A 23273-nucleotide genomic window follows, 5' to 3' on the forward strand; every position below is an offset into this window, starting at 1 on the left:
TGCTGATAACTCGGAGTCTGGAGCCTGCTTCGGGTTCTGTGTTTCCCTCTCTCTCTGACTTTCCCCCACTCACACTGTCTCTCTCTGTCTCTCAAAAATAAATAAATGTTAAACAAAAAAACAATTAAAAAAGAAAAGAAAAGAAAAAAGAAAAGAAAAGAAAAGAAAAGAAAAGAAAAGAAAAGAAAAGAAAGGAAACAGTGCCCGGCTCATAGTGAGTACTACATATGCATTGTATTCTGAATGTTTACATGTCCGTCACCCCCACTGGGTGGGAGCCTCTTGAGGGAAGACCTTGTTTCTTTCTTGTACATACAGCACCTTGTTTGTATGTTTACAGCTAATACAAACAGCTCCTTTTTTAGCCTTCTCTTTTACTGCCTTAGAAAAACCCTTGTCTTACAAGTCTTCTTAAATTCGAAGGTTCAAGAAGACAAGTGGTCAGAACTGAGAACTTTGGGCACATAGTCTCATGGCTACTGCTGGCCCCAGAAGGGTGTGGGCAGGGAGAACAGTACAGCAGAGAAGAAAAAGAGAAGGTGATTGTTCTCAGTCCTTACCGTGCATAGGAGTCAACCTCTTAGTGATCTTGTTAAAATACAGACTTCTTGGCCTCTGCTCCAGGGATTCGGGTTCATGAGGTTTATGCTGGCACCCAGAAATCTGAATTCTTGATTAATGTCTCAGTTGATTCTAATATAAGTGGTCTAGAGACTATGCTCAAAGAACCCCCGGGTAAGGGAACAGTTTCATTCAAACCAAAACCAAATCTTCCAAGTCACCTGAAGGAAAATTTCCAGGTAGAAGAGAGCTATACAAAGGGTATTGACTCTGTATCTCTGAACCTCAACTTCCCCTGCAGTTTCCTGTCTCTGATGAGGGACACCTGTCCCTGTATCAGTGGATGGCACTCAGTTGGTCCTCTTCCACAAACCTGAAACCCGGGGGTTTTCTTATTACTGCTCCTCTCCACCCTCCACGCAGCTACATCCCATCCTTCCCCAAGTCGTGTAAATTCGATCTCCTAGGGACTCCTGCAAGCTTTCCACTCTGTCTCCAGCACCACCACGCTGGCCCAAACTACCATCTCTAGCATAAACAATTAGAGTTGCCTTCCAGTCTGTGTCTCTGCTTCCACACTAACCCTGCTCCAATCTATTCTTGACACTACAAGCAGAGTAATCTGTTCAAAACACAATCTGGCCATGTCATCTCCAATTCCTTAAAGCTTTCAAAGGTTTCTTACTGCTCTAGGGAAGACAAAGATCCTGAATCTGACCTATGAGGCGCCTTGTGTGGCCCTGTGCCCCTTAACTCCTCAACTCCACCTCCTCCACTCTGCCCTTTGCTCCTCTGCCTTGGCCACATTATCCTTCTTTGAGTCTTGCTTACTCTTCCAGACTCCCTCCCACCACAGGATCTTTGCAGAGGCTATTCCTTTTGTCTGTAGTGATCTCCCTTCCCTTTCTGCCTAAATATGGTCCAGGGTCACCTATTTAGGGAAAGCTTTCCTAACCACCACAACCAGGCTAGGTCACATGCCTTTACTATAAACTTCAGAGCTACTTACTTGGTCTCATGCAGTTATTCAGTTAATCTGTTTCTTTCTCAGACTGCAAGCTCCACAGGGCAAGAACTAGGGTTGTCCTGTGCGCCACCACTTAGTTAATTGCTTGACACACATCATTAAATGTTTGTTTAATAAGTGAAGGAATGGGTCCATTAGCCACCACCATGGCTGGACCCTGCCAGTCAATGTCGCCTGTAAAACTCGGGTCCAAATGTGGACAAACATTCCCTTTCTAGGGTAGACCTTAGAACAGTTGAAGGTAGCCATTATTTTAAAAAATTAACTTTATTTTAAATAAAGTTCAGGGGTGTCTGGGTGGCTCACAGTCAGTTAAGTGACTCTTGGTTTTGGCTCAGGTCATGATCTCACAGTTTGTGAGTTCGAGCCCCTAAGTCGGGCTCTGAACTGACAGCCACAGAGCCTGCTTGGGATTCTCTGTCTCCTTCCCCTGCTTGCTCTCTATCTCTCTTTCTCAAAATAAATAAATAAACATTTAAAAATAAAATAAAAGTGCAGGGGCAACTGGGTGGCTCAGTCAGTTAAAGCCTCTCTTGACTTCAGTTCAGGTCATGATCTCACGGTTTGTGAGATTCGAGCCCCGTGTCAGGCTTGTACTGACAGCAGGGAGCCTGCTTGGGATTCTCTCTCTCTCCCTCTCTCTCAAAATAAATAAATAAGCTTTAACAAAAAAGAAAGAAAAAGGTAGGAAGGGAGGGAGGGAGGGAAGAAGAGCAACCATTATGGTCTTATCCATAAATCTGGGAAACATTTATAAGTCACATCTTGTAAATTTTTGCTTTTGTATTTGTAGTTAGCTCCACCTGGCTTACTATCCAGAAAATAAAATCTTCCTTTTGGTGTTTTTACTTCTTTTAGAATTTTCCAAGCACTCCGTCCAAAAGGCCCAGCCTTCTAGCCTCCATGTTTATCTGGGGAGAGCCCTGCTGTCCACAGGGTCTGCCATACTTCTATCTCCTCAATGGCCTCTTACAAAATCAAGTACAGAGGTTGGTACATGTACTCTCAGGCTTCAACACCGAGGTCCGGACTTCGCTCCCTGGGCCAGGGGGCTGTAGGAGCTTCTAGCATTAGCCATCAGCCTTGCCAAATCAAACCCACTCAGCTGGGATTCAGGGACCCTGATATCAAGCCTGGTTCTCCAAGCCTGGGATGGTCCCCTCCCCTGCTTTTAGGCCTCAGTTGAAGCTACCACAGTCCACATTAATGTTTCCAGCTGTAAATGTTAGGGCAGAAGGAATTAAAGAGAATACTGGTTCTTTACACTGGGTTACTGATGCAAAGAATCCACCTCCTCCCTAGTGATCAACTTTGTATACCAGGTGTCCCAGGAGAACCAAAACAGGTCACAAAGACTCCGAGACAATGACCTGCCTCATCGGTGCTAGGGCACCAACTAAGAGGGCAACTCTAGTGGATTTTGTAAAACCAAGACTCATAACACCTTCTTGTTATTTAAAAACAAAACAAGACACTCTGTAATACAGAGGATGATGTCAAGGAAATAATCATATAAACGAATATAAACTAGCAGGAAACATGGTTCCCTAGTACAATTTTCTGAGGTACAGTCTCAGTAGGAGTCTGTACTGATGGTTATTACTCAGCTCCCCAGGTGCCCACTGATCTTGCTTTTCTAGAGCTGGTCCAGTCATGCACCATGCATTCTTCCAACAAATGCTCCAAAACACAATCCTCCACTGCTCCCCCAAGCCCTCAGACTCCCCATCACCGTCAAATTTAGTTCATCCTCCATTCGACAGATATTTATGGAGCACCTGCCGCATGTCACGGACTGTGTGAATCTCCCGTAAGTAAGAGAGAGGTGGTCCCTGTCCTCAGGAACTTACATTCCAGTGGAGGAGAGCTAAAGGTCCAGGGCCAGAGCACAGTAAGCCAAGACACTAGGGATTCTAATGCCTAACTCCACAGAATTAAAGGAGATGCCCCTATCAAGCACCAAATTTGAACTTAACTCACAGTAGGACCTCGGTAGGTATGTATTCGCTTCCTTCCCCCAAGTGTTTGGAGAACAGCTGGCCCTCCCCCTTTTTTTGTGTTTGTGTTTTCCTTTTGGAGGATTTCAAGTATGTTTCAGCTCTAACAAACCACAGGGGACCAGGGTAAAATGAACAAATGTGAAGCAAGTTACAAAGTTGTTAGAAATCTTAAGCTGGCCAGGTGTTCAGTAAAAAGGGATACTATTGTGTTGCTGTTCTTTCTGGAAACCAATTAACAAAATGTTTCCACCACCTTACAGATGCTCAATCCCTTTCCCCCAATAACTCTCACTTTAAGAAGTTATTTTAGGGAAATAAAAAATGAGCACAAAGATACATGCACTTGTACAAGGATATTTATCCCAGCTCTGCATGTAAGAGCAGAACATTGGGAAGACTGAAATTTCCAGCAAGGAGGGATTAATCAAATAAATCATGGCACTCTATGGTAGACAGTGTTTGTTCATTTGTTATTAAAAATGTAGGGATACCACTGGAGTTTGCTCCATAAATTCAAGGAACAATTAAAGATCACATCTTGCAAGTTGTTACTTTAAAAAAAATTTTTTTTTTGGAGGGGGGTGGTGCCTGGGTGTCTCGGTGGGTTAAGCATCCAACTTCAGCTCACATCATGATGTTCTGGTTTGTGGGTTGGAGTCCTGCATTGGGGTCTGTGCTGACAGCTCAGAGCCTACAGCCTGCTTTGGATTCTGTGTCTCCCTCTCTCTCTGCTCCTCCCCTTGCTCACACACACACATACTCTCTCTTTCTCTCAAAAATAAATAAACATAAAAAACATTTTTTTTAATGTTTATTTTTGAGAGACAGAGCACAAGCTGGAGGGGAACAGAGACAAGAGAGGGAGACACAGAATCCAAAGCAGGTTCCAGGCTCTGACCTTGTCAGCACAGAGCCCAATGTGGGGCTCAAAGTCATGAACTGTGAGATCACGACCTGAACTGAAGTCAGATGCTCAACAGACTGAGCCACCCAGGCACCCCCTTTTATTATTATTATTATTATTATTATTATTATTATTAATGGCAAGTTGTTGCTTTTAAATGGCAAGGAGCAAATATCTCTTGTGCAGTCCTGTGATTGGCCCTGTTATAAGTCCTGGGACAGGGGTGTGAACCAGACAGATAAAGTCTCAGTTCTTACTAAACTCACATTTCAGAGAAAAGAGACAATTTAATAAATAAACAAACATGCTAATGCCAAGAAGTGCTTGGCAGGACATGAAATAAAATTGGGTGATATGCTAAAGAGACCAGGGGGCAGTGAAACAAATTAGATTGAAGGTCAGGGAAGAGCTCCCTGAGGAGATGGACCTGTGAGCTGAGGCCTGAATAACAGGAGGGGACTGGGCTTGCAACCTGGGGGCAGTGTTCTTCCAGAAGGAAAGTCAGGGGCCAGGCCCATAGAAGGTTGTTGGGTTTTGTTTGTTTTTAATGTTTATTTATTTTGAGAGAGAGTGCCATTGCGGGAGAGGGGCAGAGAGAGGGAGATAGAATTCCAAGCAGGCTCTACGCTGTTAGCACAGAGCCCAACACGGGGATGGGTCTCACAAACCTGGAGATCATGACCTGAGCTAAAATCAAGAGTCAGACGCTTAACTGACTGAGCTACCCAGGTTCCACCCTCCGCCCCCGCAAAGGTTTTGAGCAGAGGACTGACACGATTGGATTCACCCACCCATTCTGCACAGCAGAGTATCAGAGGGCATGAACGGAAGTGGGGGAAATGATTAGGAGACTGGGGCAACAATCCAGGTGAGAGATGAAGGGAGTTCTGGGAGCTGAAGAGGTGATGGGTGGTCAGACTCTGGACATCTGTATATGGGAGACAGACCATCAAGACTTGCTGGGAGGGGCGCCTGGGTGGCTCAGTCAGTCAAGCATCCGGCTTCAGCTCAGGTCACGATCTCACGGTTGGTGAGTTCGAGACCCACATGGGGCTCTGTGCTGACAGCTCAGAGCCTGGAGCCTGCTTTGGATTCTGTGTCTCCCTCTCTCTGCCCCTCCTCTGCTCGTGCTCTCTTTCTCTCAAATATAAGTAAACATAAAAAAAAAAGGAGAGAGACAGAGAGAATAACATTAAAAGACTGGCTGATAGACCAGAAGTGGGATATGAGAGAAGGAAAGAAGCCAAGAGTGACTTCATGCTTTGGGGCCCATGAAACTTGGAAAGATGGAGTTGCCATTTACTGATATGGGGAGGCCGTGGGATATGCTGGAGGAGGTCAGGAGTTTGATCTCAGACAGTACATGGGGGGCATCTGTGAGTCTCCAGCAGACGCGCTAAGAAGGCAATAGATAAGGGAGTTTAAAGTTCAAGGAAAACAGATGCAATTTGGGGAGCCAGTGGTCCTTAAGACCACGTGACTGGCAGGACTCACCTAGGCAGAGTGTAGCTGGTTGGGGGAGCGCCTGGCTGGAGGCCTGAGTCACTCTGACACCCCAAGGCTGAGCAGGGGCTTCAGGAGGACCAGGAGGATGGCCTGGAAGTCAAGACTACTGCCCAGTCTGTAAACATGATGGTTTCAAAGATTATTTAATGCTGTGAGAAAATGCTCACCACAGGTTACACCGTGTGGGGGGTGAGGGGGGATCGGCATATGAAACACAATGTTAACGGCTGTCTGTTTTCTGTACCTGGTGGTAGTTGAAGCTTATTGTTCTTTTCTCCTTTACAGTTTTCCGTGTCTTCTGAATTCTCAACATTGAACATGTGTTGCTTTTATAAATATTCTTAGCCAAACACATTTGAAAACAAATATTGGAAAGTGGTTTTTGCTGCTCAGAGAGGACTCCAGCCTAGTTCTACCTCAAACGTGTGCCTACAAGAGGAAACTTCGATCCTTCTCACCCACCGTGGGTGCCATGGAAGGGAGGCAGTCCCGCCTCACTCCGGGGGCCTTCAGAAGGGTTTTTGGTCAGTTAGAAGCATCCTGGAGTGGGGAAAGACCAGTCAAATGTTCAAGGTCGTCCTGACGCCAAGCAGGCCCTGTCTCAAGAGCTGCTGCGCTGGCAGCAGGGACAGACGAACTGGTAGATGGACAGAACGGTTTCATTAAAAACGGTTCATTAAAAAACAGTTTATTAGCATCTGTGCTGCCCAGTGCAACTGAAGAGCGGCCCCCTTCCCAGGTGCCCCGGCCTCCCCACCTGAACCTACGGAGAGCAGCTCTGCGCTGGGTCCCTGCGAGGCAATGTCCTTGCTCCTCTGACTCCAGTCCCATTGCTCCTGGCCAGGGGTTAAGCTCCACCTCGAGATGCCATAGGGATGGTCTCCCCTGAGTGACTGTTGCCTCCAGCATCTGAGAAGAAGCCTCCGCTCCCAGGGGCCGGAGCCACGTCCACCTGGATGACACCATGCACCTGGGAGAGCTGGGGGCTGTCCAAGCTGGCGATGAGCTGGCGGGGGCCTGGTCGCACAGGCACAAACTTCTGGTGCAGCGTCACTGTCTCGTTGCCCCCAATGTCCCTATGGGCAAAGATAGAGTCATGGACCTGGGTGACTGGGGGTGGAGTGGGGAGGAAGGACTGATGGGGCTGCCAGGAAGGAAGGAGCAGAAGGTGGAGCCCTTTGGGCATTTCTGGACTCAGCTGGAATCTCCACACCAGCGGCCAGGACAAAGCCGGAGCCCCAAGGCCTCCTTGCCCTCGCCTCTGCATAGCCAGGTCAGTGGCCACCCACCGAGCTGCCTGAGCTGGAAATCTTCCCGTCATCTGTCATCCAGGGATCCATCCCTCCCTCCCCACCCCCACAAACACCTGGACAAAGACTGCATGTTGTGTCCCCCACCTCTCCATCGCCAATGCTCCTGCCCTAACCAGACAAGCCACCCCATCTCATCTGGGGGTTCCAGGACCAAGGAAACTTTAAAATGAGACTTCGGGGCTCAACGCAGTGTTGCCAAATAATTTCAGTTTTGCCAAGAAAGAAAGTGGAAGATAATTAATCAGCCTCTGCAATATAATCATCTTACCAAAGAGGAAGGAGCATCTTTAATACTTCCAAACACTGGAAAGATGTTATCTCAGAGAAAAAGGAAAGTCCTTCCCAAGAATAGACAATTGGCATCTTTAAAGGGACAACTGTGTGTGTGTGTGTGTGTGTGAGAGAGAGAGAGAGAGAGAGAGATACATGTGTACATGTGCACACATACATACTATGGTGTCTTCATTTCCCCCCTTCTCCATGGACCTCTGGAAATTTAGTCCCAGACCCTCCCTCTGGGAATCACAATTTCACTAGCCTTCCAACTGGCCTCCTTGCCTCCTAATGTCCTATCTTATTTTCCCACTCTAGTTTCTAGTCACTTGGAGGTGAACTGAATCCGTCAAGGGTTTGGCTTCCTCGGTGCTTCTGGGATGAGACGGCAGCTCCCTAACCCGACACGCAGGCTCACTCTGACTCAGCCCCGCCTGCAAGGCCTCATCATCCCCCACCATTCCTCCTGCCCACCAGCCCCAACAATGAGCTCCTTCCCCTCCCCGAACTCACCTCTGTTTTCATGCTTTGCTCCTGGGCTGGCTCCAGGCCCAGCTCACACCACCCCTTGAGCACCTCCTGCCCTCAGGGAAGTGAACCTTGTCCTGCTCTGAGCTCCTGCAGTAATCAGCTTGTGCACTGTATACACTGAACACGATTGCATTTCTATCACACCTGCTTGTGCCTGTTAGCATCTGTCCTTTCCTGCCTCTGCCTGAACCCTTGCCTCTGGCCCCCTCTTCAATCCAAGCCTGCCTTGGGGGATCCACTCTGGAGCCGGACTTTGTGCAGACATCTCAGTCTTCTAAGGGAAAGAGCCAACACCCCAACTTCAAAGATGGGCTCTCCTTGGGGCAAAACATTTAGCTTGGAGCCTGCTTCCAAAGGGCTGCCCTGGACCACATTGGACTCTTTCTTCTACCGCTGTTAGCTGTGTGGTTTAGGACAAATTATTAAACTTCTGACTCTCACTTTTTGGTCTGTAAAATGGGAATGAATATAAAATGAGGGAGTGGAATCAGATGGTCTTGAAGGTGACTCTAAGCTCCACAAAGGAGGGAATAAGTGGAAGGCAGGGAGATATAGATGGTCTCCCCATTAAGTTACATACCTAATTTCTAGACTTATTATAATATATAACTAGACATTAAGTCTATAACTTAACAGGTAGGCTATACTGTGGCCGGTTACAAATTCGCATTTTTAACTCATGTCCATTTTTCCAGAGATACAAACTTCAAGCTGTTTAGGCTCAGGTCAGCCTTCAACACTGTACTTAATTCATACTAGAATTGAACTGTACTAGATCGGAATACAGCCTTTACTTGTAAACGTTATTTCTAAGAGAAATTGCTTTTCAGCTTCCAGCTAGGAATGTCAAGATCTCTCCCAGCCCCGGCCTCAGTGTCAGGCAAGACCTGACACACCCAGGTCTGCTGGTTGAAGTTGAGCGCATCAGCTGCTACAGCTGGAATGGGCCTGAAACAGTGCAGGTAATGAAACCGGCTCTCTGACAAGGACACCAGAAATTAGACATCCAAATGAGCATCGTGCTTCACTTATGGATTGGTTCAATCACGTTATCAAGCCTTGAAACGAATTTAAAAACTCCTCTCAGATTTGTCTTCAGAGCCACGGAAAACCACACGTACACCACGTCTGTCTCTCTCTCCCTCTCCCTGACACGTGCCGGGTGCATCCTGTTCCTCCCTCACAGCCGAACCTCATTTCTGATGGAAAAGGGCACACTACCCACCTTTTCCACCTACCTTCTTAATTAGTCTTAGCTTTGAATGGCTTCAGGCTGTTTCTCCCAAGTCAAGTCTACCCCAGAAGGCCACCCTTAAGGACATTCTAGAGAATATGATTCAGGCTGTGGAGCAAATTCCCCAGAAGGGTTTGGAATAGACTTCAGCCTCCCCTGGTGACTGGCTTGGCAGTGAGTGACAACAGCCATCTGGAGGAGTAAGTTTGGAATGTTTATTAAGTGGCCAGTCACCCCACTGGGTGGCACACCTATGCTTAATGGGGTTTCCATACCACAGCCTTTGATGTGCAAACGAGAGCAAAGTAATATCTGTCTTGGAATCTAATATATCTGAACCAACAGCCCAGGGACTTCCCCCTTCTCAATTGCTCTGTAGACCCCCGCCTGGGCTTGCAGCAGAGAAGAGCCACAGAATGTCTAAGGAGGACCTCCCTTGAGAAACCATCATCCAACCTTCTCATTTACTGGAGAGAAGACTAGGGCCTTTAAGGTGGGGGGTGGGGGGTGGGGGGTGGGGTGTCACACAAGCCCCACAGCTACAGAGCGGGGCTGGATCTCCCCATGCTCAGCACAGGGGTCCTCTTTTTACTCCCAGGCAGGGGCAAGAATCAAAGATGTGGTGGAGTTGCTGAGGACAGTCCAGCTCCGGGGAGCCCTCTGAACAGGGGAAACCCTCGTCATCTGCAGGTGAGAGATGGCCACAGAGTGAGCTCACTGGGAGCCCCAAGGTGCACAGTCTAGGCTGCTGGACACTCTTGCAAGGTGAAATGGGGAAGGCACTCCTTTGTGGCATATCACGTCACGCAGGGTCAAGGTGGGGCAAGGCTCAGGATAGCAACTTTTCAGCTTTGACCTATTGGCAAAAGCGGGGGCCACCACCGGGCAGAGCCTGCTATATGTCCGGGAAAGGAAGAGGCAGGGCGGGCAGGGACCCTCTGCTTCCCCCACCCAACCCCTCCACAGGGGCCATCCCTTTCCCTCAGGCACTCTTTGTCAAAAGAGGAAAACACCTGCCCCTGTCACCAGAAGTCTGATCTTAAAGGTCAGCCAGCCTCTGGCCTTCTCTGCTTTCCCTCTGTGCTATTCCAGGGAGGGTCACAGCAGCATGTGTGGCTCTGTGTCAGAGATGACAGCCCAGGCCTAGGCACACAAGCGCTGGGTGTGCCCTCCCTGGGTGCAGAGCCTCTCTGAGCCCGGGGTGAGGCCCAGGTGGGCTGGCAGAGGACCTACGGGACAGGGCCCTCTCCTTGGGAACCGCTGCTCGAGCCCTCCTGGCACAAACGAAGCCACAGGCCTGAGAGCCTGCGTGTTGGGTGGGCCATGGTGGGAAGAGCAGAGTCTGCCCCTTACGGACTGGGAGACTTCATGAGACACGGCCACCAGCTTCCCTGTCATAAAGCGGAGGTGACGGTAGCAATAATCAAAGTAAGAACTACCAACAGAGGCTCACGTTGTGCCAAGCCCAACACCAGATGCTTTATGTGCATAGCTCACCGAATTCTCACAACCGCCCTTGGAGCCAGGGACGGTTGCTATCCCCACTTTCCAGCTGAGAAAACAGGCTTAAAGGAGATAAGTCACTTGCCCAAGGGCACATAGCTAGTGAATGTTGGAGCTGAGACTTGAGCCTAAGTTTTCAGGATCCCAAAGCTTTGCTTTTAATCATACAATGCTCTCTAATGTACTTTAAAGGGTTTTTTGTGGTCTGCAAATGGGATAATAATCCTGAAGTGCCTGGTCAATTCCTGAGTGGCGGGCGCATGTTAGTGATGAGCTGCTACGGATTCCTAGGTGAAGTGTTGGTTCCGCAGCGGGACAGTGAGGAAGGACAGGCCCCACACTAGGCACATGGCGGGTCTTAAATGCTGCTCCCACTGAACTAAGTTAGAAGGCCTTGCTGGCTGGCTCCAGGCTGCTGTGTTGGGTCCTGACTGACTACTGTCCTGACCCAAGACAGGAAGCAATGTGGGACCCCTGGCAGTCTGGGAGAGCAGAAAAGGGCAGGGGTGGGGGCGGGGAGAGGCCAGACTCACCCCACATTGAGGATCTTGGGTCTCTGTAGCCCGGAGCCCTCAAGCCGGAAGACGACATTGGTGAGGGTTATAGGCAGCGGGTTCTTGAAGACAATCTGTACTTCGCACTCCTGACCAACCACGGCTGCCCCCAACAACTAAGAGAAAAAGAGACACCCCCCTCCGCATCAGAGACCCTGGCCAAATACAAGGGAATCATACACTCCACCAGAGAGGGGAAAATTCCAGAATCAAAACCTCCCCCCAAGTCCCACATGGGCACCCCGGAGAAGAATGGGGCTCCGCGGATGCCAGAGAAGAAACTCCCACCCACTCCCCCACTGAAGCATCTGCAGGATCGGGAATAGGAGATCTGATTTTACAGGGGAGGACATTGGGGCCCAAGAGCCCACAGCCAGTCCCTGACCTTCTCCGGAACTGGTGGCCAGGCTTAGCGTCCTCTCCCCTCCCCCTCCGACTTCCCTTAGCCCCAGGGCATCCCTCGTGCCCAGCCCAGCAGGCTGCACTCACGGTAAGGGAAAGGTCAGGGGTGCGCAGACGGAAGGTGTGCTGCTTGGCCAGCACCTGCCCGTTCTCCTTGACGTGGCCCGAGACGTTGAGCAGCATGGACCCCTGATCTACGAGGTGGGGCCGGTATTCCTTGTAGGCCACGGGCATGGACACGCGGTCCGCTGGGGAGAAGAGGCAAGGTGTCACCTAGGCCCGCTCGCCCAGACACGGCCTCCTGGGGCCTCCATGTCCACAGCCCGGGGTGCCTGGCCATCAGCGGGGCAGGGTGGGAAAGGAGCACTCACAGGCCCCTGGCGCCAGCACCACTTCTTTCTTGCTCTCCTTGAAGACAGACCCGGTGACACCGGTGTAGAAGGTGACTGAGAGGTAGAGGTGCAGCTTCACGGTGCGGCGGCTGCTGCTGCGATTGGTCAGCACCACGCAGACGGTCAGGTCCTGCCCCATCACCGCGTCCTGTGCCTCCACCTGCATCGCCACATCCTCTGCTGAGTCACGCGTGGAGTACACGTTGGGTTTGCTGCCATGGGCGGCTGCTGTCTCCACTGCCTTCCGCTCTGCTTCCGAGCCTGGGGGTTGAGGGTAAGGGTGAGGTTACAGCCACTGCCGGAGCAGGCAAGTGCTCAGTGGGAACCCTTGGTGTGGGCCAGAGCTGGCCAGGTTCGGGGAACGGTACCTTCTGGGTGTTTATAAATGTGGGTGACATCATCTCGCATGTTGGATCCAATGGCCTTTGTTATGATGAGTGTACCAATGGCCTTCTCTTCCACATACACGATCTTAAAACTGCCATCATCCTGTCGCTGCCAGTAAACTTTGTCACTGTTGACCTGTTGGGGGATTGTGGGGGGTGTGAGCCAAGAATGAGATAACCAGAGGGTCTGAGGCTGGGCCTGACCCCCTGCTCCCCCCTCCCCCACCACTGACCCCCCCCCCCCCCTGCACCCACTGCCTTCCCCTGAACCTAGGAGCTGCAGGGAGGGCTGGATCCAAGGGTTAGGAACTTCCTGGCACAGCCAACCTGGGAGACTTTCCAAGCTGAGCCAGATGAGGCCAGAGAGAAGGGAAGAAGTTGGGAGGCTCCTTGCAGTGCATTTTGGCATTAATAACAGTAATCCCTTATGCTCATTCACGGACTTTATGACTTATAAAGCAGATTCATACCCATTATTTCTTTTGATCCTGAGTACAGGAAGCACAGCGGCCATTATTATCACCCTTTTACAGTTGAGGAAACCTAGACTCTAAATGAGTGACTTTCCCAAGGTCACACAGCTACTCGGTCAGCGGTGAAGTCAGGACCAGAGAACCGAGGCCTGACGCTTGTGCTCTGGTCTCTCCAGACCACCCAAGAAGGCACCTGGAACACAGTCCTCACCTCGGCAAAAATGAAGGGCGTGTCGTATTTCATGTATACCAGGCCATTCTTGATGGACTCCACAGAGCAGGGGCCGCAGCAGAAGATGCCTAGGGGACCAGGACAGAGGTGAGAGATCCCAGGAGGCTGAGGGGATCCTCTGATCCTAGGGAGAGGCCCACCCACCCAGACCCTGGTGCCTTAGGTCAGCTGCCACCTGGTCCAACCCAGGGAAGGAACACAAAGAAAAGCACAGTTCCATTTGGCTTCAGTCAACAAGGGTGAGGCCAAACGCGGGACAAGCCGGCCTTGATAACCAAGTTATCAACACATCTTTCCTCTACTGGGTGAAGCTGGATATCAACTGTGACCCCTAGAAGTCAGGAAACCCATCCTGCATCAAGACAAACCCAGACCTCAGGGTGACTCTGTTTACTGGCTGGGAAAGCAGCCACCATTCCAGAAAGATCCAGAACAAACCCTCAGCTCTACAGCCTGCAGTGTGTCCTCTCTGTGGGGAGGTGAGAGGGGAGCTGGTGGGAAATAGATTCTTCTCTTGGCATGCTTGGAGGGTTTTCTGGAGGAGATGGGCTCACAAGGAAAAGGCTTGACAAGAGAGGGCACAAAACAGGAAGTGAGGGCCACCCAACAGGAAAGATTCTTAGAAAACACCTAACTATGGTTTCCTTTTACAGATAGGGACATAGGCTCAGGGAAGCCAAATAGATGTCAAGATCTGCAAGACAGTCAGACAAAGAAAGAATGGAAGAAGCTACTATTTACTGAAGAGCTACTCTGTTCCAGGCATGCTGCTATCCTCTCTGATATATGATGATCTCACTTAATTCCCCCAACAACCCCATCTGGTATATATTATCCCCATATTATAGAGAAGTGATCAAGCTAGAATCAGACCTGGGTCTGGCTGGCCTCAGAACCTCTGCCTGCTGTCCACCCCGTTACTTCCCAGAGTGGGGACAGGAGCTCAGATCCCCCAGTATCCCGGGCCAGGCTGTTCCAGCATCATGGGCAGTGCCTGGCTGCACAAGGCAGGGGGCACCGTTCACAGAGATGATTGAGAGGGAGGAATGCAGGCGAGGCAAGGGCTATCTGGCGTGGGGTGAGGAAGGGAGAGGTGGGGAGGAAGGCAGCAGGAGGGGCAGGCCCAGCTGCCTGGTGCTGGAATGTAAAGGTGGAAGTGGACGGCTGTTTGAGAACAGCGCGTACAGCAGGTCTGGTGTTCGAGGGAATGTGTGTGCTGTGGAAAAGACACCAGCAGGTCATGCCATCAGTGATGATCTCTTGGGGCTCAGTTATGGGGCCTAGTTTCTTCCTCTGACCTATCCGAACTCTGGCATTTTCCATCCTGTACACACAACTCATAACGAGCAACAGAACAGACAAGAGAAGAACTTGGTGAAAGTCAGAATGCATAAAGGGAGTCAAGGCCTGGTGAGACTCTGCTGCTAACCTGATGCCCCTTGCCCTGGAGAAAGTCACTCTACCTCTCTGGGCCACCCCTTCTCATGTGTCCCACAAGGGCCTGCAGTGGTCCTAAACCCAGCTCATCTTCAGTGTCACCAAGGGAGCTTTCAAAAATGTAGATCTAGGGGCACCTGGGTGTGGCTCACTTGGTTAAGTGTCCAACTCTTGAGTTTGGCACAGGTCGTAATCTTCCGGTTCATGAGTTCAAGCCCTGCATTGAGCTCTGTGCTGACAGTGTGGAGCCTGCTTGGGATTCTCTCTCTCTCTCTCTCTCTCTCTCTGCCCTTCCCCTGCTCATACTCTCTAAATAAATAAATAAATAAATAAATAAATAAGTACATCTATCCCTGGAATGTCTGAAATGTCAGGTCTGGGGTGGGACCTAGACATTTACTCAAACAAAACAAAAACGGGGACGTCTAGGTGGCTCAGTCAATTAACTGTCTGACTCTTGATTTCAGCTCAGGTCATGTGAGTTTTGAGCCCTGTGTCAGGCTCTGGGCTGACAGAGCAGAGCCTGCTTGGGACTCTCTCTCCCTCTCTCCCTGCCCCTCCCTGCTTATCTCTCTCTCAAAAATAAATAAGCATTTAGGGGCATCTGGGTGGCTTAGTCAGTTATGCATCCAATTTCAGCTCAGGTCATTCATGATCCCCCAATTTGTGGGTTCGAGCCCCAGGTTGGGCTCTGTGCTGACAGCTCAGAGCCTGGAGCCTGCTTTGGATTCTGTGTCCCCTCTCTCTTGTCCCTCCCCCACTCACACTCTGTCCCTCTCTCCCCTCAAAATAAACATATAAATAAATAAATAAATTTTTAAAAAAAGAAAGAAATAAATAAAACCAGAAACATCCTGAGAGAGAATAGGGAAATTTTATATTTTATCTTATTCAATTCTGTACTTCCCCCCAACTTCCAAACATGTACTACTTATGATAATGACCTTTTTTAACTTAAAAAAGACAGATAAATAAAATGGTCCTTCGATTAATTACCCCCAGGATGTGTTAGTAAAAGAGCAAAGGAGAAGAGCAGGTGTGCTAGGGAGGAAAAGCTCTCACCAAATTTTCCTACATCTTTTGCCTTTTGAGCCATGTGAATATATTAGTCATTGTAAATAAAGAAGATTTAGGCAAATACAGAGTTATGCGGAAAGGCAAAAATAGTGAAAGGCTGGACAGTGATCCCATTGGTGAGCCTGTTTAAAGAAACACTGGGGTCTATAATAAACTTCAAGAAAATAAACTGAATGTGTAACATCTCTAAAAAAAAAAAAAAGAAGAAGAAGAAGAAAAGAAACATGGGGGTTAAAGGGCCAGGTTCTACCGCCCAGATGGTGCTGACACTTGGGGCTTGTTACCCAGGTTGGGAGATGGGGATGGGGCCAAGGGGGGCACAGGAGCCAGGTGGGGCCCATCTCACCGCTGCTGGTTTCCTGGGGTGTGGCATCCACCACCTGCCACCCACCAAAGCCAGAGGGCAGATCTGGCCTCTTCATCCAGCAGTCGTTCCACACGTGGAAGTTCCTGGATGGACACAGAGGGAGGGCTGGGTCTGAGCAGCCTGCCCAGGGCCTCCCTGTGCCCTAATGTCCAAGTCTTGGTCACCATCCCTTGGTCACCAAGGATGGGCAGCCCAGCCCTGGTCCCAGCCTCACCAAACAGAATCATGGTTCAGGTGCTCGAGAGGCTTCATATTCTCATCAAAGTAGATGTCCATGGTGAGGGATGTGTCTGTGTCATGTGCCGAGTTGAAATTGGTGACAGTGCGGGTAGCCAGGCCCAAGCAACGCAGCACTATGGAGGAGCCAGGGTTAGAGGTCAGGGCCCCGGTAGGAGTGGGGTGGTGGGCAGATGAGGTATCACGTGAGGAATAGCAGGGGGACAAGGGCTACTGGGTTGCCAAGCTGGGTCAGGGCTCAGGAGGCCTTTGGGCCAGGGAGCATTGGGGGTTAGGGGAAGCCAGGCCACCTGCCTGGCCTTGTCCCTGCCCAGTGCTTCTCCCTCCTCTCCCCTAGGCCTCCCTAGGTAGTTAACACTAATTAATGATAATTAAGGTCAGCCTACCGTCCACCCCCCACCTGTCCCTGCACTGTAGCCACTGCTGGGTGGGGTTCTGGTTTCCTTCCCTCTTCCTTGTAGGGCCCAGGCAGCTCCTGTCCCAGTCCCTCCACTACCTGTTGTGGTCACACCGGCGAAGACCCAGCACTGGCCATAGGGGACGGAATAGCCGGTGCGTAGGTAGCTGAGTAGGATCTCCACACTGCCCACCCAAGCTGATGGGTTGGTGCCTCGGGAGTAATCACCAGACCAGTTTCCAATCAGGACCCCATTGTCATCCAAGGAGTTCACCTGCCCAGGACAGGATGGAGTTGGGTGGAGTTGAGGGAGAGGCTCAGGGCCTTCCATGTAGTCCCCAGCCCTGCCCCTGCCACCACCCCTTACCCCTAAATGCCTCAGAATCTAGCCAACCTGAGCCCCGCCCAGGTCTCCCAAAGACATCTGCCCCCCCCCCCCACTCCCTACCCCCCCACTGCCGGATCTGACACAGTAATGTGAATCCTGGGTGTGCCAAGTTTTGGGTTTGGCCCTACATTCCACAAGAGCTGGGACAGAAGCCAGAAAGGGTAGGGTGGGGCCAGGCAAGGAGAAGAGAGGGAGTGAGACCCCTCCTACAATACCCTTTGCAAGGGCAGGACAGGGCTGAGTTCCTGGAGAATCAGAAAGGGCAGGAGCAGGGGGCAGGGAAGGTGGGAGGCAGGAGGCAGACACGTCATAGCACTCAGAGATGTGCGGGTGCTCACCATGGCAGAGATGACCCGGGAGACACTGACCGGGTCCCCGCGGCCTCCATATGGCATGCCCCGCCTGTCTAGGATGTACAGGCAGGCATCCAGCACTCCATGGTCAAACTGGAGGGAGGGAGGGCAGAGGTGACCCTTAGGTCAGCACGCGCTTCCTCACCCCACCCCACCTGCCTCTTACTTCCCCAAGTGCACGTGGCCCTGGCCAGCCATACCTGCCCATAGTTCCAGGTCCGCTCGCCAATCTGCGCTTCAGTCCCATAGTAAATTCTCCCGGATTCATTAAGCACGTACTCCTGTCGCCAATCCTCATGCTCCACGTACACGATGTCCTCTGTGTCCCCAAAACACATATGCCTGGTCCCCTCTAGACCTCTCCCTGGGCCCCACCTGCCCCTGGGCCAACTCTAGAGGACTCCTGTACACAGAGCAGGAGTGGGGACACCCCTAGCCCGACAGCACTTCTCCCTGGAAGGTCAGGGGGAGCATGACAGAAATGGTGGGAGGAAGGTGGCTGTAACCAGGGCCCTGGAGAGGTGAGGCGATGTGACCTTGGGCGGCCACCATTCTACACCGGAGCTAGGTCCCCTCACCTGAACAATAGAAGGCTGGCTTCTACTAGGCACATAGGCACCTAGCCAGATTCGAGGAAGGGGAGCTCTGAGCCCCCCTCCTTCCTGTCCACGCCCTGCTCCTGACTCTAGCAGGCTCACCTGGACACCATGGATTGAAGAGGATGTAGATCTCGTTGTGGGGGTCAAAAGGCAACAGGAACTCGCCAGCCTCTGAACGTGTGCGGACCGTGAATTGAAACTTGCCGATGATGGCGTTGGGGGAGGTGTGGACACGTAGGTCCAGATTCTGCCCACTGGCCTTGGTCACCTGGGCTTTCCAGCCCTCGCTGCCCCCCTTCCCCACTGGGATGATCACGTGCGTGCCCTTCCCCACCTCGGGGCTGTTTCCTGGAGCAGGAGAAGCAGCAATTAGCTGGTGAGGCTTCTCTGAGGGGAGATAGAGCCTTGGACTTCTCCCAGCCCAACCCAGAATGTGTATGACACACATCGGTGTGTGTGTGTGTGTGTGTGTGTGTGTCCCTGAGTTGGGCCACCACCTTAGTCTGTGACAGACTCTGAAAGCAGCTCTGTCCCCACCCGATGCTTGCCCACATGCCAGGGCAGAGCAGTCCAACATCCCAAACCTGTTCCCCTGACCCTGAACTCAGAGGTGGGTAGAAGAGACAAGGCCACCGTCACCGTCTGCCTGCCTGTCTGTCCCAGTGCCTGGGCTGGAGGGGCAGAGCTGCCCTGGCTGGGTCCGGATGCCCCTACCCCCTGGTGAAAGGGCAGCCCAGATCCTGAAGGCCAACCCTGCCTACCCCCTGGGGCTGAAGCTTCCAGAGCCTTGAACATCCCTGGTGGCAGTGGTGGGGGTACCTGGGAAATTAGAGGCTGGGGTGGGCACGGCTAGGCCTTAATCAAAGGGTATGAGGAGTCGCCCGCCCCCGGCAGCAGCATAATCACCAGCCTGGGCAGTCAATGGCCACTAAGCAACGGGGTGAGAAAGGCACCTGCCCTGGGTCATGGGGACAGAGAGACAGAGTTGGACAGAGAGGAGAGAGCCAGCCACACCCTGGGGAAGGAGAACAGACCCAGAAAGAAAGACACACAGAGGCAGCAGCAATGAAGGAGTAGCTGAAGCAAGCACCTGAAGAGAAAGTATTTTGAGACAGACACCCCAGGAGCCCTGAAGAGGGTGAGCTTAGGAACATGGGACACCAAGACCCTCCCTGAGACACACTCCTGTGCTTGCACCTGTCTTGTCTGGCAGAGGTGAGAAGTGGGGTGAGGGTAGGAGCTTAAAGATGTCCCTCTGATCCTAATACCAGGGCTGGAGGCCCTGCTAGCCAGCACTCCCCAATTCTTGGGCTTTCACCCTCCCCACTGCAGTCCCCACTGACCGATAAGCAGCTCCAGGGCAACATGATCAGAGGACTCATAGGGCCGAGAGAGGTGGAGGACCATGTCGAAAGGCTGCCCACGGCGTAAAATCAGCTCGTCGTACTCAAACTCATCTGTGTGGTGCTCTCGGCGATTCTGGTCCGAGCGTGAACTCAGCAGATCCACACCGGTCACCACCAGCATGCCCTCTGCAAGGCCACAGCTCTGGGTCAGCGAGGCCCCATGGGAAGCCCAGGCCCCCAGAGATGTCAGGATGAGTCTCAGGCCCCATTAAGGCCTTTCAGCTCTCAGATAAGGTGGCTAGGAGAGCCTCACCTCTGATGGTGCCGTCTCCAGCTGCGTTCACACCACTGGCCCGGGAGCCAGGCCGGCGGGAATCTGAGCCCCGGGAGTCTGGTCTTCGACCCCCAGAGCTGGACCCTCGACCCCTGCCAGACCCTCGGTCTCCGTGGGGCTCAGGTCCCCAGTCAGCATCTGTTTCATTTCGGCATGAGCAGCAGCCGCAGCAGCGAGCCCAGAAGGAACGGCCTCCTCGACGAGATCGTCTGTCCGGCTCCGGCTCCGGCTCTGGAGAAGGTGTGGTGGGGGGCTGCCAAGGGTTCCCGCCCCAGCGGCCCACATCTGAACGAGGACCGTCCATCATGCCTGTGTGGAAGAGGTAGGGAGGCTCTTATCACCCACTCAGACTTCCTGTACTCAGAACGCTCCATCTGGAGAGCTGGTTGGAGAGCCTAACCAGATGACTGAGATGATCTGATCTTGCCCCAGAGATTCCCCCAGACCCATCCAGGGACCCTCCCCAAAGACTCCCTTCAGACTCACCAAGAGAAACTTCCCATACTGCAGAGAAATCTTTCCCCTCTTACCCCCACAGCCACATCCACCAAACTAGATGACCCACTGAGAAACCTGCTCTTAAGGGCCCATCCCAGAAATGAATAGACACTTGTCACAGCCTCGGGACCCAGGGCACAGACCATCCCCGAAACCCGCTCCCTCCCACCTGCCAGCTACTCTGCCTAGAGGTCCACGAAGCTGCCTGCCTCTAGAACCCATTCTTGGCAGAGATCCCCCACCCAAGGCTCCTTGTAGGAGATGGGCAGGTGATATGCAGGATTTGGGGTCCTTTGCATTCCCATGTTAGGTCAAACACCCACGCAGAGTGGCGGGTGCTGCGGGTTCGGGAGCCCGATGTCCCTGGGGCGCGGAGCCTGGGCGTCGGGAGCAGCCTGACCTGGGCTGGCAGGCTCCGGCTGGCCCACACCTCACCTTGCCGGGGCCTGCCAGAGCCTCACCTGGCGGCGGTGGTGGCGACAGCAGGGCTGAGTCCGGCAGCCGGGCTGGGACAGGTTGGGACCGCTGGGACCCAGGACGGTGGAGGAGGCACGAGTGGAAGGTGTGGGACGGGCAGGTAAGTGGTTTATGAGGGGGGAGGGCGGAGCCAAACTGCAGGGAAGGGGAAGCCTGATTGCTTCATCCCCTCACCCTGGGGAAGAGGCCCGGCCTCTGGGGGCTGTCTCCAGAGGTAGGGGCGGGAAAGGAGACCTGGCCGCATCCCCTTTCCCCTTTCGAGGAACTGTGGAAATGAGCCAAAGCCGGGCAGGGCCGGGGTCTGTCAGGATTCAAAGCTGTGGTGAAAGTGGAAGGCCTTGTGAGACTGCCCCCACGGACAGACCCCACTCCAGGCTGGTTCCTGCCAGACTGCTGCACAAGGGGCCCCCTCTCCTGGGTGAGAAGACCCCACAGCCGTGGGGCAGAGTGTCCCTTCACCCAAGCCCCTAGGCAGTGGACCCCCTGTTCCCAAGCTCACATTGCCTGCCTCTGCTCTCATAAGACCCCGGGTACCTCTGCCTCTGCCAGGGTCTGGTACAGCCTGGGCCAGGCTCAGCCCTGTGAAACTGGCCCATGGGCCTGGTCCTGCCCAGGGAGGTCCTGGGATCCGAAGCTGCAGACTGGTGACATCAGCAGCCAGGCCCTCAGACTGGCTCCACCAGCCAGCCCCTGACCTGCCGGCTCTACCAGATCCTCTGATCCCCCCCACCCATCTGTCCTTCCTTCTTCCTCCAGCTGCTTCACAACCCTTGGCATGAATGAACTGCCCCCAGCTTCCTGTGTCCCTACAAGCTTGGGATTGGCAGGGGCCGGGGGCTGGGGTGGGGTGGGGTGGGGAGTGAGGGTCAGAGTAGCAGCAATTTCTTGTTTTCTGCCCCCAGCCTGGGAGCTTGGGGAAGGTTTGGGCCCTCGCTCTGAGGCTCAGGTGGGAAGTGAGGCCCTCTCCCTAGGCTGCAGACTACCCCTTTTCTCTCAGAGAGGGGTGGCTGGTCAGCTGGAGTCCAGGATTCTCCAACCTGGAATTCTTCCCAGAAATCCTGACCGACCGGCTCCAGGCACCTGCCCTGTGTGTATCCCAACTCCACCCTGGCACTGGAGGAACACCAGGGATGCCACTGAGGGAACCCTAAGGCAAAGAGGAGGTCAGACATCTCTGGGAGGCTCTCCTAAAAGTTCTTTAGGAAGGTTGGGGCCATTTCTTGGGGTCTCTTCCCTCCATCCTGCTGTTGTCCTTGCTCTGCCCATAGGCTACTGAAGAGAAGACAGTGAAAACGGGGTTGGCAAGAAGACACATGGAAGCTGACTAGAGGAGAGGCTGAACTTGGTGATGCATCAGGCAGGGAGGGGCCTTGGGGAATGGGGACTGAGACTCCAGGACCTGGCAGGGAGCTCTCCACACCCACAGTGACCTTTCCCTGTCTAGCTCCAAACCCCTGACCTAGCAGAGGGTCTGTCCCCACCTCTAACACCCGCAAAGGATGTTTTACACAAGTAAAAATCAAAATCCCAGGCAGGCAGGTCAGTCAAAGGGCTTTGTTGAGGGGCTGTATGTATCACCATGAACATGGGAAGGGGCAGGGCCCTAAGGGACCGGATGTGTATGAACATTTCCCAGGGAACCAGAAAAGTATCTTGTCACTCTCTCTTTTGTTTTGGTCTTCTTCCCCACCTAGCCAGATTTGACTCAGTGCCCTAACCCCTGAGCCGCTCCCCTCTCCTCCCTCCAGGAGGCTCAAGTGCCTTGGGGCTCTAAAGTCAGGACAAAGGGTGTGTATAGCAGGGCACCATGGGAACAGATACCCAGCTCGGTACCTCGGGAGCTGAGGCCAGTCTTTACCTATCATCCCATATCAATACAGAAGAATGGACACAAGTAGAATCCCAGACCAAGGTGCAGAGACGGATTTGGTGCAGTTTCCTCATCAGTACAATGGGCCTCACCATCTCATCCCTAAGCACTTGTGAGGGTCAGCTGAGATACAGTACTTTCGAGGGCTGTTCAACCGCAGAATGCTACTCATGAGGATCGATACTATAGTCACCAGAGGGCGGAGCAAAGGCACCCTGACCAGCTCCTCGTGGGAACAGCCCTCTCAGCTGTAGTGAATGAGCTGGGGCACAGAGGGCATCTGGAAGGGGCAGGAGTCATGGGAGAAACTTTTATGAGTCCTTCTAGTTGGCGACTTACGGCTGCTTTGTAGCCCAGCCCCAACCAGAACCTGGACCCAAACTCGATTGCAGCCCCAGCCCCAACCAGAAGGTAAACTCTAATACAGCCCTTGCATTTAAGGCATCTGGGGCAAATTCTGCCCCAGAACAGAGACTCTGGTTCCCCATGGGAGGAAACAGCAGGACCGAGCATGAAATGAAAGGGCGAGGATGAGGTGACACACCCTAACTCTCTCCTTTCCTCTTCCAAAATAGGTGGCAGTAGTAATGGTGGTGGCGGTG

At 52.5% G+C, this 23273-nt stretch overlaps 1 protein-coding gene across 1 annotated transcript; it reads right to left on the minus strand.

Annotated features, from left to right (window-relative positions):
- Positions 1-6670: 6670 nt before the first annotated feature.
- On the minus strand, positions 6671-23202 carry TGM1 (transglutaminase 1). Its single transcript, XM_032593692.1, has 15 exons — positions 20786-23202; positions 19806-20135; positions 19490-19678; positions 18246-18494; positions 17748-17866; positions 17533-17640; positions 16906-17080; positions 16387-16525; positions 16152-16255; positions 13271-13359; positions 12569-12722; positions 12180-12461; positions 11896-12056; positions 11386-11522; positions 6671-7074 (listed from the first exon to the last, which is right to left on the minus strand). Exons 2-15 carry the CDS (start codon positions 20131-20133, stop codon positions 6846-6848), a joined length of 2463 nt encoding a protein of 820 aa, XP_032449583.1. The 5' UTR covers positions 20134-20135; positions 20786-23202; the 3' UTR covers positions 6671-6845.
- Between the last annotated feature and the right edge of the window lie 71 nt (positions 23203-23273).

Source organism: Lynx canadensis, chromosome B3, assembly GCF_007474595.2.
Source record: "Lynx canadensis isolate LIC74 chromosome B3, mLynCan4.pri.v2, whole genome shotgun sequence".
Classification (NCBI taxonomy): domain Eukaryota; kingdom Metazoa; phylum Chordata; class Mammalia; order Carnivora; family Felidae; genus Lynx; species Lynx canadensis.